At 35.0% G+C, this 14,067-nt stretch overlaps 2 protein-coding genes across 3 annotated transcripts in view; both read right to left on the bottom strand.

Moving 5' to 3' along the window:
- LOC123670822 overlaps positions 1-14,067 on the bottom strand; it is a 290,673-nt gene that overhangs the window by 117,137 nt on the left and 159,469 nt on the right. The gene's annotated exons all lie outside the window — the stretch shown is intronic.
- LOC123670823 lies at positions 12,192-13,817 on the bottom strand. The gene has a single exon (XM_045604385.1). It carries the CDS (start codon positions 13,556-13,558, stop codon positions 12,407-12,409), a length of 1,152 nt encoding a protein of 383 aa, XP_045460341.1. The 5' UTR covers positions 13,559-13,817; the 3' UTR covers positions 12,192-12,406.

Below are 14,067 nucleotides of genomic sequence, written 5' to 3'. Positions count from 1 at the left end.
GGGATCACCACCACGTGGCTGTTCAGTTCAAAACGAAAAGAGATATTTAATCTTAATAATTACCGATTTTTATGGGGGTTTCACATAAATTCCTTGAACAATAATCTACATAGAAGAAACTAAATGTTTTTAATTTGCGAATGAAAAAAAAAATAATTTTGTTTTGGAACTTTTTGTTTTCGACAAAAAATTGATGGTATGGACTTTGTACAAAAAACTAATATGTTTTGGAGATATTCGTGAGAAAAAACCTCCTAAAATCATTACGAAAGAGGTGAAACTATGAATTCGTGAAAGTCGTCGTTCTTCGCAAAAAGAAAGAAGATGACGTGAATGTACAATATCGGTTACCGTAAAATGTTTGGTCATCAAAGGAGCGAGAGGAGAAATGAATGGGTACCACGTGGTGGTAATCCCTTTTGAAGTGGAACTTAACTTCGAGGACTACTTATGGAATAATCAGTTTTGGTGTCGTTCATTAATATTGAGGAAAACATTACCATCTGCGTAATTTCTGCCAGATCATCTAATTCTCAGTCCTGGACCCGCAGGTCAAACGCCTACGGTTTGTTTTCAAACCGTTCAATTAGAGACCGAGCAATAGCTACCTGTATCTCTTGTTCCGTTCTGTACCATCAGGTGGGGCGGCTCTTATCAGCGTTATGATCACCTTCATGAATAAACGGTACCCATATGGGTGTTTAGGAATTTCTTTCAGAGTTAACGCGGAAGTTTGGAATTGGTCGAATGTTTTTCGATATTGAGATTGTTCTTTGAATCGAATTTTGACAAAAGTCGTGAGGATTATTGAAACACTGATGGACGATAGACGAGAACTTTAATGTGGTACAGTACTTGGAAACATCCTTGAGCACTCTACTAACTCAACTGGTCATCACCTCGTCTTGCACAACTGAAATCTCCTTTTCCCAGTTTTATACCTGGGTTACAAACATAAAATCATATTGTGCACCGTGAATTTCTTCTTCCTTTTCTTATTCTCTATGATGTATGCCTGCGCAATGGTATCATGGTGCCTGCGCATTAATTAGGGTAGAGGAAAGATATTCTCTATTGTATCGTTCTGAGAACCCTATGAAGGAGAAGGTTGTATGCAGAAGTACCAAGAAAGACCATTGTTACACTAATGCAGGTGCTTTTATATTAAGTATTGTGACGACAATTTCGGCTAGACACAGACGTTATGTCTAATTGATTTTTGTCGCCACAAGTCGAAACCTTTATAAATGATTTTTGTTTCTCAAGAAAATAATTGAAAAAAAAAGATCACAAAAATAATGAAAATGAAAAATAAATGTAGATTTATATTGGCCGGAATGATTTCCACGGAAATGGAAGGGAAGAGATTAATAATATTGAAAAGATGTAATGAATACAGATTTAGATTGCTCCGGATAATTTTCGAGAAGATAGAGAAAAAAATTTAACTCGAATCTAGCATTTCACTTTGAAATTGCGGAAATACGGAAATGGAAAAAGCTACAAGCTTCTATGATCATTTACAAGAGATTGAAGTAACGATATCACCCAGTTTTCTTCTTAGATCAACATATAAAATTGAATATATTTCAAGAAAGTTCTCCTCACTTCTTGTTGAACGACGATTTTCCGGAATTTCCCGCTGCAACACCACGCGCCGCCACTGACCCGAGGACGGACGGCAACGAAAGTAATAACGGAAAGTTTCGACGGGGGAAAATAAAATTCGAGTCCATTAGGAGTAGCGACCTGTCAGAAAGTTTGTACACTTTTTAATTCCGCAACTTTGTTCGGGTTCCGATAAGAAAACTATAAATTGAATGCCGGGAAAATTGCGCCCTCGCTAGAATTTATTATTCCTGGACGTTTCCGTTTTGCCGGTCGAACGGGCATTGATCGAAAAATGACCCTTCTTTTTTTGTCGCCTCGTTTTTAGGGAATCGTTTATGTGTTCTACGCCGCGCCACGTGAGGTTGCCGTTAAATTTTTTTAGGAAGGTGGTTGGAAATTGTTTTCCGTTATATGGTCGAAAAGCTTTCGTGAAAATCTTGAAATTGTTTAATATCATGAACATTCACATTATCAATGATTTATTTCAATATCAATTTCTTTCTAGATATTTAAATATGCAAGTGATAAATTCCGCATATTATTAGCTAATTTGATCTACCGTTCATGCAGGACCATTAGACGTTAGAAGATACCTTACTTATTGGAAATATTGATCTACATATAAGCTTGTTCAATAGGCTTGGCGGTTCCTTAAAATTACTTAGAACAGCTAATCCCTAGAAGTTCTTTGCCAAAATACCGTCTTTCTTCGATAATCGAACAATGCAATCATCAGATTCACCTATACGTCTGACATTTCCACAATTTCACATTTCGATAAGAAAAACACAATTTTATGGTTTGAAATACACTTCATTATTTGGTATGGTCTCCCTGAACAATCAATGTACTTGTTCCAACGAGATTTTAATTCATGAATTCCATTCCTGAAGTTAGAATCTGAAAGAGTTGCAAAATACGCTTCTACTGCTGTTATGAACTCATCATTTGATGAAAAAACGCATTTCACTCACGAATTTTATTGGGTTTGGAAACAGATGGAAGTCGCTAGGGGCCAAATCTGGTGAATACCGAGGATGCTCTAACAATTCAAACTTTAATCAATGGATTTCAACCATTGTCAAAATGCTCTTGTTTCTTTTTCCAAGAATTTTTTCCTTCGGCTAATATTGAGAATTTATTCCTTCGCCAGTTTTAAACTAATCACAAACAATATTCCAAAATAATGAAGCATTCCAAAATAATTACGTTACCACATTCACATGCTGAGAAAGTCATATTTTGTATTCGAATGTGATTTTGTTCCATTGTTATCAAATGCGTCAACTATTCAGCACATAATTTTTTGAAATCCAATATTTCAGTTCGAATATTCCTAACCCTACCGAATGAGATGTCTAGGGCTTCTTTTGAATCTCTTTCATTAACTGATAAGATATCCTGTATTTTTTATTATTTCTGGTGTTCTTGCTGTTTTTGGACGTCCTAGACGTGAATCGTCGTCAAGGCTTGTACGACCACCTTCAAATTCAGCAAACTATCTCTCCACTATGCTAATCGAAGGTGAAGAGTCTTTATACACTTTAAACCTACTTACTTGATACTTGACTCTTCTATTGTAGAAAAATACTGTGGCAAGTCGATACTAAATGGCTTGAAAACAACGAATGAATTGGCGGATCGAAATGAAAAATCACTCATGTTCATATGAAGAGTTTAACAACATAACAAAAAAAAAATAGGTTAGCAGCAACCGAACCGAAATACTCATTGAACAACCCATGTAGTCGACAACCTATCCCATAAGTCCAATGATCTCTTTACTTCATAGATTTATAGGCTTCTTAGGTCGTTGTTCTCTTAGTATCATCTAAATTATTTCAGAATGAATTATCTTCTGAGTAATATTGTTCTGTATGGTCCAAGAAACCATCACTTTAAGAAGAGTCGTCGCAATCATTTTCCCATGGGAATTCTCCTCCAGTAGCCTGAAATTGTGCCTCGATTGAAACACCCAGAGGAGAAGGATCTGAATTGAGTCGTCGAACCAATCGATTATTATCATAATCCCGATTCAACTTCCACCAGCTCACCCAAGAGCCGAAACCTCAACTCTTAGTTTTGCGCTCTTCCACCGTGAAGATTGTTCAGTTGCTTCGGTTTCACATGATTCATTACAGGGTATAAGCCAGATATTAAACGGTACTTTTTCGAATTATCGTTATTATTCAATGTTACGCAACATAATACCGGATTATTCTCGGTATTTCCGTTGCACCTCAACACGCAACTTATTCCAACCTAAGCGGTATCGGAAGAGCATTGTGATTGTTGCGGAACACACCGTATACTTATGCAAAACTCTTCCTGATTGGCCTCGCATCATGAGCGTATATGAGAACCGATTCATCGTGATACTAATTGAAAAAAAAGCGACTATCTAATTAACCAGTAGTAATCTAGTAGTAGTTACGATGTTGCATTTCATAAAACAGTAATTTTAACACCTCAGTCCACTGAAAAATATGCAGGTTTACGATTTTCCTATTTTTCAATAATTTGACGCGCATCAGTGTCTGCTCGCCAAGACAAAGAAATGTGGTAGTTATAACTGTTCATAACATGCTGCGTATCCTAACTGTTAAGATATTTACTACCTATGACCTTTCGTCATGACTAGGAACATCCATTACCTATGGGCAATTTTTTTCATTTTGAATACAAAGCATCTCACCAAAGTTGGTAATGAGTTCCCAGACCCTAGAGTTCGGAGAAATGAACTTTGTTGTAGATGTTACAGGGAAGTGAATGATATAATTACTGGTACTTCATTGAAGAAGTCATTTTTGAAGTCTAATAGAGGTAATTATACGGATTGCCACAATATAACTTCCTCTTGTCAAAACGCAATAAAACAACGTCGTCTTTTTTGAAATGCTAGCCACTTTTCAGTTTGTCAGTTTTGAAAATCAACCTAGTAAAGAAGAGCTTATCAACATAGCCACCAATATTTCATTCTATATCACCGAAAATTATGCAAGTTATTGGTGACTCTATTTCTGAGCACTTAGGCTAGGTACTCAACCTTTCAGTTTTGCAGGCAGGTTTCCAGTAATATTGAATTATTTTACCAGTCTATAAAAAAGTCAATCCCATAACATCGATAATTATCAACCTATATCTCTTTCAAGTTGTTTTTATAAGGTTTCGATGATGTTGACTCAGAGATTTTATATTGGGGTTCCTGAAGGCTCCGTTCTCGGTTCTATACTGTTTATTCGATTCATCGATTATTTACAGGAGTATGTCATTGCACTTGTCGATGACTTTTTATTGCAGCGCAAAGCTCTTAGGAGCTGGTAACTATTATTTCTACTGTGCTGAAAAGGTTAACAAAGTAGTTGAAGCCAAAAAGAATATGTGTATTTCTTTTGGCCTTTATTATCCAATAGAATCAACAATAGTTCTTTATTATTATTTTCACCAGTGAGAAACCTTACTGTAATCCTGTGATTAAACAGATCAGTATTCCCCAAAAGAAAGTGCGCCAAAAATATTGATTGAGGAACTCTTACCAAATAAATATTCTCCTCATGCATGTGAATCAGTTGATCATCAGTTATGACTGTTATTATGAATCAATCAATCAAACCATAACAGTACATATCACATCCTAGTTGCATCAGTTAGTGACATATTCATGATGTGATTCGACTCTTATGTCACCGTATATATAAATTTAATCTCTGAACCAATCATCGTTATCGATTGAAATCGATTATATCTCCGCTAATTGACAGAATTTAAAACACGGCGCGGAAGAAGTCCATTAGCATCTGATCAGAAATCGAAGAAGACTCTTTAAGCAATTATTAAGGTGATTATAATACCGCAGAATGACTGACTTTTTGCCATCTTATCATTATCGAAAATGAAGGTGAACAGATATGTTTCAATTAAGATGTAGGCTTGAGGGGCCCTTTGCGTTACTAATAAATGCTGTTGGGTTTTAGTAGATCTCAAGCATGATTGGAGATATGCCCAGATCGATTTTACGACGCATTAACATAGTTCAGGAAATGAGATTCGTATATGTTATTCGAATCCATAAATCGGATCATCGATAACTTCAGGAAGGAATACTTGTTTTCCAGTTAATGGGTAGAAAACTGGGCGTTTATGAATCGAACAACCTATGGAATCGTCGGGAAACGGAGGTTTTAATGGCCTGTTTCATTTGAGACGCATCCATGAAATTTTTATATTTGAACTGTTCTTCCTGTCGAGTCGTCTTCAAGGGACATAACTCAGGATTTATCGAATATTTATTATATGGCAAAGGCGGCGGGAAACATATCACAAAGGTTTATATTTTCCTAATGAACTAATCTCCATCTCATTTCCCATTTCCTCTTTTTGTTGGGTGTTGATTTTTTGATAACTTACAGAGATGGGCTAGTTCAGTTAATTGGCATTGTGGTATTGGTACTCCTTATACTAATAAAGCTATGAAAATGGACGTAAAAATGCAATATTACATCCTTATGAACAATTTATTAGTTTGCGTTAATTACTGAAATTAACTAACTACAATCTGGGCTTGTTTTGTCCAATTGCTAATCTTCTCAACTTTTTACGTTCGTATGGAAAAGCTGTAAAACAAATGAAACGGAATACATTGTTGTGTATGGAATAATTGGGATGGAATGTATTGGACCGAAATATAACAGAAATATTAAGCTATAAAGTTAGACCTACATGAAGGATGTAGCTATTTGGGTAAGGATAGAAATACTTCCATAGAAATGTCACCTTATTGAAATATTCAGTGCGTGTTGTATATGCGTAATAGTATATTATTTCACAAGGAGGAGAAGTGTCACTTTTCATGGCGAGCTTATGTTTGCCCGCCGAACGGAGTGAGGCGGGCAATTTAAGCGAGCCATGAAAAGTCACTTCAACTCCGAATGAAATATGCTATTTTTTTTTCAAACGTTCTGTAATTCATACAATCAAATTCTGAACAAAATCGTACGAGAATATATCAGATTTGCACAGCTTTCATGGTTATATTTTATTATCATATGTTGGTACTCCGAACTCTCTGCAGCCGTCACGGATTTATCTGTCACTTCATCGTTTATTTTCATTTCTGCTCAGAAGTCAAGTCGTGAACAATAACAAATACAATAGCTACTCTACACCTATAGTAATATCGAAATTCCTGGAACTTGCCTAAATAGAAATACCTATATCAAGTAGATCCTATGTTATATCGAACTTATCTAATAGTATAGAAGAAGTTGTTTCATAAAATGGAAGGTAGAATCAAGCAAAATTATTACATCTCGTATGACTACTATTTACATTTATTTTGCAGAATTGTTGAACTCTCCAGGGTGAAAAAAATCGAAAATACTAATATGTACAATCCACACATACTTATTTATATATTTAATAACTGCATTGGATAACCAAAAGGATTGAAATAACTAGAAATATTTTCGATGAAGAATATTGTTTACAATGTTTTCTTTACGGATAAGTTATGGAAAGGCATTGATGAAATATATTGTAATATAACTAACCTAAAAATTTTAGCATAAATATCATTAGTGTTCAGAAAAACTGATTGAGAGAATTATTATTCTCATCAACAATATTAATGCACTTATATTTTTGATTATAAAGAAGAATTACTGCAATTGTGCTAATATGTGATTTTATGAAAATAAATGAGATTTGTTTTGATATATTCTATTCATTCTATAATAATTTGAAGATTGAATGAACTCTCAGTTCATATCATTGAGAGTACAATTATTGAAAACTTTGATTGTTACATTATAATGCATAATGCATCCCTACATGGAATGATAGTCCAGGTATGTAGTGGTTACGGTTGTAGTACCTTTGCAAATTGTATTTATAATGGGAACGTTCAAATTTTGACTACTCGATGCAGGAATATAGCTAGCCAAGATTTCAGAAATAACTTATTATTCTTATTCTAACTTATTCTAACACTCGTTCGTTCAAAAATTATTTATTCTTGTCCATGGTAACTAATTAATCGTTTCCGTAGCAACCACTTTTCCCTCCGCCGGAGGGAAAAGTATTTTTTCCTCCGGCGGAGGAAAAGTAGAACTTTTTGATGATCCTGTCAGTCGAGAAATGACGTTATTATGGTACGTTTGAAAAAAAATTGGATTTTTTTCAGTATTTGTATTGCAGGACTAAGATTAGCGGAGTATGGAGAGCTGATATTTTAGGAGTAAAGGACGAGGAAGCAGAATGACATACTCATTTCTGATAATCTAGACTATAGAGAGCCTTGTGTAGAAAACAGAAACAATTATATTCGCTGACATATTTTAATGAAGCATTTCTCTTGAAATTCTGTTTTTGAATAGAAAGTCGATTCATGTTGACTAAAATCTGACAACAGATTGATATACAATGTTGTAAGTAGGATTACCAGCAATCAGTTTGCCAACGTCTTCACAAAGTTCTCTTCTTTATTAACTTTATTGTGGAATGAAATTTCATTCAAATCAACCACCAAATTTACATGATCATATATTTAACGGAAGAAATTTCAATAATATATAAGGTGATTATATGAGATATGTCAGAAATTCAGGAGGTGTATATTTGAAGGGATGTGAATTCAAAGAGGAGGTGAATTCGAAAGAGTTTTATCCTACATTATCGACAAATCTTCACCAAACAAACTATATTAAGAACACAAAAACATAAAGAGTTCAAGTTCACGTGAGATGACAGACTTGAAGGAAAATTTACTGTTGCCAAGCAGATTAGCCATCACCGGCTCAATAGGGACATATTTCATATCTGTCGACGAGGAGAGATCTGAAAAACGAGGAATTACATCGTGTAAATCGATGAATCTGTCGACGATTATGCAGATAAGGCAGTCACATATACTTCGGTCCGGATGACGAGAGCCAGCACAAGGAGGAGACAATCTTGGTGATTGCCCCCGTGGCTCATGAATATCGAGATTAATGTTTCGCGTAAAACGTCCGAGAAGGGTTCAGTGAACCGCTGAAAAAATAACGGGGAGAGGTGTTGAAGTCTCACGGTTCCCGAGTGCATGAGCACATCTCCGAAATAATGGGTCGAAAAGTCTTCGAACTGTTGCGTCGAATGCAGGAACAGCCGTAATTGTTGTGAGGTTGGTTTCTACGGTTGGTCAGACTCGGAATTTTCAACAGTTGGTCACGGTTCGGGGCTCCAGGTTCTGGTATTTCTTGTAAGTATCACTTTCGGATGTGTTGTTTGCAGCTTAATTTGATATTCGGATGATACAGAGTCAGAGAAGATGCATATAGTCTATTATAGTCTATTATTCTGCTTTCGTAACACGTCACGTCACGTCTCGATAAGTCCAAATCTAGTGCACAGATGGCATCTCCAGTGCCATCGTTAGCATCATGATTCAACAGATGCGTATCAAAATGGATAAAAACATGTTTCGAGTATTGATAACACACTGTTTTTCGATGGTAGAAAATACTGTGCAATGGCTTGTAAGCGTTATTAACGCTCTGCCCTATCGACAACATCGGTTGAAAAGTAGTATGATGACTTAAAAGTAGTCGAAGGATAGTTGAAGAACCGTCTATGTTGAACTCTCTGGTTGCTCGAATTTGGCTGTTGTTTCAGAAAAAAGTCCACGAAATGGCTGTAACTACTCTATTTAAGATATATTGGCCACTAATTGTTCAACAGAACTATTGATTTTTCATTCCAGGAAATGAGTGTCTATTTTTAATGCACTAAAAGATTAATAATTCTAAAAACCGCATCCATCTTCATCGGGTCGAACTACAGTAACGACTATTTTACTTTCGGAATCGAATCCTTCAACTGTAAAACAACTCGAAGTAACGAATCCCTTACCTACAGCTAATCTGAAGTCATGGATTGTTCAGCTGCTGTAACGAATTGTTACAGAATTGTTCAGAACTATTGATTTTTCATTCCAAGTAATGAGTGTCTATTTTCAATGCACTAAAAGATTAATAATTCTTCAAATCGAATTCAGCTTTAACGGGTCGAACTATATAATCTTGATATCGGCTTTCCGTTTTTGCCTCTCGAACAATGTAGCCTACTTGGATGGGAATTCTTCTATTCTGGCTGGTTTTACGACGGTACGTAAATTAATAACCTTCCTCATTTGGTCATAACCCATGTAGGGGCCACGGCAGTACCATCAAAGCGAACGCGTGCTTTTCCATCCGTGTGGCGTTTACCAAGTTCTCGAGTACATAAGGCAATCGCTCACCTTCAGTAAAATCCGTAACCGTACTGTGATCGAGTATTTGTTCAGTTCTTGCGATGAATCCGGAATAATCGTTTCAATTTTATAAGATTAGTAGATTATTTTATGATCAATTAGTGCAATTAAAACATGGGATTCATCCATGGGACCACCACAAAGATTATATTAGTTTTAAATCTTTCTTACATAAATGAATGAAAATATAAAAAAAAATAGAATATTGGTAAGAAAGAAGTACAAGAGAAATGTAGCAGATCTTCTTCCAAACTGTTGGAGAAAATGTGGCAACAAAAAGCAATCAGACATAACATCTGTGTATAGCCGAATATGTCGTCACAATATTCAATATAAGTGTACCTGCATAAGTGTTATTTCGTGGTACTTGTGCATTCAACATTTTCATTCATAGGGTTCTCAGAAAGATACATCAAAGAATATATTTCCCCTACCCTAATTAGTGTACAGGTACCATGATACCATTGCGCATGCATACAACTCAGAGAATAAGAAAAGGAAGAAGAAATTCAGGATGAACAATATGATTTTATGTTTGTAACCCAGGTATAAAACTGGAGAAGGAGAGTTCAGTGGAGTATGTTACGAGGTGATGACAAGTTGAGTTAGTAGAGTTTCAGGGATTTTTCCAAGTGCTGTTCCAAAATAAAGTTCTTGTCTGTCGTACATCAGTGTTTTAATAATCTCGCGAAAACGCGATACCCTAAAAAAAAATTAGTTTGACCATTTGTAACTCAATAATGTATATGGCGATTCTTATTATCTTCAATTTGTAGTTTTGTTGTATATTTTTCAGGGCTATAGAGCAATTTTTCGGAAACTTAAGAATTTATGACCAACAATGGGTTTTGTGATATTATTTACCTCAATATAGATAATTTTCAAGTAACGTTGACGATCAATGTCAACTTGCAGAATATAGGTGAACGTCAGTATAAGATATATTATATTTGCTGTTGATCATAGACCAGGGGGCTATTTCAATCTTCGGTAGAATTATTATTAGGTTCACATTATAATTGTGAGATTTCGACACTCAAAGAAGCATGTGCCAGAATACATATAGATACATAATGATTTTTGACATTCAAACTGAAACTTAACAAGGTGAATTAATTCAAAATTGCAAATGGAAGTATGGGAATACATCGAAATTAAATCTGTGATTATTATACTGTTTAAATTCTCGAAATCAATTGTGCCAAGTCGAAATTTCTGTTAGGACTAGTTTTAATGAGCCTTCTAGCAGTGCGTAAACAATTAATATTCGGCAAAAGCCTGCCTATTCTGACTGTACAACAGAAGACTTTTATGCGAGAAAAAATTTACGCTATAATATTTCATCACGAGTTGAATTATGGAATTCCTGGTATGATGTTTCGTGTAATTGTGAATAGCGGTGCAAGCATATTATAAACCCTACATTATATGCAGTGTATGTGTGAAGTCCATAATTTAATGCTGACCGTCTGAAGAACCGGCCTGGCAGACATTTAACTTTTCGGAAACCTGCAATTCCGGAATTATTTGAATAAAGTGTAGTTGTACCGTTAAAATGTACTGCTCGAAATAACCATATGGCCGATGCTGACTGAAAACAACAATTTCTCGAGAAAATACAGAGCAGGGTCTAGATATAACTTCGCAGGTGGCATTGAAGGTTTCATAGTCTCTGAAAAATTGATAACTTTGGATAGTCTTCAATGCAAAATACTTCGCCAATAGGTGTATTATCATACTTGCCTGTCCTTCGCTCTTGAAAATTCGAAATAGCTGAAATTACTGTGTACCTTTTAATTTTTCAAACAGATAACTCATAGCAAATTCAATATAAATACCAAGATTTCAACAACATTCTGTCTATTCCTTCACAGAAATATTTCTTTATGATATATTTGGTTTATTTTTGTCCTGGAATATAATTCCAATTCTAAAACCAAAAAAAATTCAAAATAACTAAAACTGTGCAAATTGAGTAAACGATCAACAAATTGATTTACTAAATTAACATAAAGACAGATGTACGTTTCGAAATTTTTGTATTGAATAATACAATTTTTCCTCAACATTGCCTTATAGTTCAACAGAATTACTGAATTTACCAACTCACCACTTAAATATCTACTTCCCAAAAATTGAAATTGAGAAACTTCAAAGTAACTAAACCTACCGGTTTTTCTAATGAAGATTCACAGAGAAAGCAATTATTTCAGGTAGTCATTGATTTTTTCTTGTGATTCTCATGAAATACATATACAAATCGATATTTACAATTGAAAAAATAATGTTATAAATTTTTATCCCATTTTGACGTTTAAAGACGACAATATTCAACCCATGGTAACAAGGGTAAGTTGACGTTTATCCACTGAGTGAATTAAAATTTTTTTAATTCACTAGTGGAATAAAATGTTCACCACTCACTTTCTGAAAATTATTCTTTCCACACACAATGCACGTAAAACTCATTTTAAAGTATGTTTATTAAAATTTATCAAAAATTCTACATTAACAGTCATTTCTATCATTAAAGTAAAAATTACAATTACTAAGATTTTGAAAATGGAACTGGAAACCTGCACCTCCTCCAAAGGAAACACGCTCAGTCGTTATAGCACATGTGTTTGAGGACTTCTCAGGCCCTGCTGGAATATCCATTTCTGCATCAGGAACTCCGGTTTTTGTGACCCCACCAAGTATTTGTTCAGAAATATTTATTTTGTTTTGTAGTGAATCTTCAATATATCCTTCTGCAACAGAACTTGAGCGCCATCCACCATGTCTTTTCAAAACTGTCAAATCTGCCCCAGAATTTGCGAGTAGGGTTGCAGAAGAACGCCTGAAACTGTGCCCTGTATATTGTTCAGCATCAGAAAGGCCCAAATACTTTGCAATAGTAACGGGCATTTTCGAAAATGTATTCACACCTACAGGCTGGACGGTACATTTTTCATTTTTATAATTTATAAATAGTCGCTTGTGAGCAACTTTGCTTGGCCTCAAGTTCCTATACTTGCGGAATATATCGAGTGCAGCAACCTTATTAGTACCATTGACCACAGTGAACACTCTTTTCTTATAAGTTTTCGTATCTGGAATCTGAATAACCAATACGCTGCCCCGATCTTCCACGTCATCTACGGTCATAGTCACCAGCTCGCCGATTCTACACCCTCCAGCAACACCCATAATAAAAACTACCTTTATCAATAAATATTGCTCATCAGGAGCGGCATCTAAAAAGTATTCAAACTCCTCTCTTGTGAATACCTTCGACTTCTTTGCTACGTATCCCTTGGAATGTTGCTTCAAAAAGGCGGTGACTTGGTGAAATCTGCCGATGTCTATTTTTTCTTTCAGAGCCAACATTTTCTTGAGTTGCGAATAGTAGGACCATAAAGACGACGACTTAACTTTCTTGGATTGTTCGGAAATATACGCCAAAATTATTTTTTCGTTGACACCTTTGGCTTTTTTATTATTTCTCCAGGCACAAAATGCCGTATATTGCTTTTCGTACAATATTTTTGATTTTAATGGAATTACTGCTTCTGCTGCCTCATTTGCTTCTTGTATAATGCACTCAGGAACTTCAACCTCGTCGTCACCGCTCAACATTTTTTCGAAATAAAAATTCTTTGACGGTTCTATAATTTTCATTGACACTTGCAAACAATTAATTACATAGTGCCCTAGCAACCATCGATCGAAGGGAAATCTCGTTATGAATTTGAATTATACCTAATATTTCCTCTAAAAAGTATTCATTATTTGAAATTTCATCAAAATGGGATAAAATTTTGTATACGACACGTGAGTTAAAAATGTTTATTCACTCGAAGAAATTAACCCACTCGCCCTTCGGGCTCGTGGGTTGAACTTTCTTCTCATGAATAAACATTCATTTAACTCACTTGTTGTATAATTAACTATTAATTTATCCTTTTGTTAATGACTCCTAATCAATAAATGATTACTTCAAATTGTATCATTTATTGATTAGGAGTCATTACCAACAGAAGAATAAATCAAACATTTCTAAAATTGTTTTTTCAATTGTAGACGTCAATTTGTATAAGTATTTTATGAGAATAACAAGACAAAAATCGATGTCTACCTGAAGTAATTGCTTCTTTTCTGAATCCTCACTAGAGCAATTTTGTGAAGTA

This window comes from Harmonia axyridis, chromosome 1 (assembly GCF_914767665.1).
Source record: "Harmonia axyridis chromosome 1, icHarAxyr1.1, whole genome shotgun sequence".
Classification (NCBI taxonomy): domain Eukaryota; kingdom Metazoa; phylum Arthropoda; class Insecta; order Coleoptera; family Coccinellidae; genus Harmonia; species Harmonia axyridis.
Note: the sequence above shows the minus strand (reverse complement) of the source record. Positions and strands in the feature narration are given on the sequence as shown.

Bases quoted from the DNA above. Each gene is read 5' to 3' on its own strand.
- LOC123670823 (XM_045604385.1), bottom strand. From the start codon at position 13,558: ATGAAAATTATAGAACCGTCAAAGAATTTTTATTTCGAAAAAATGTTG.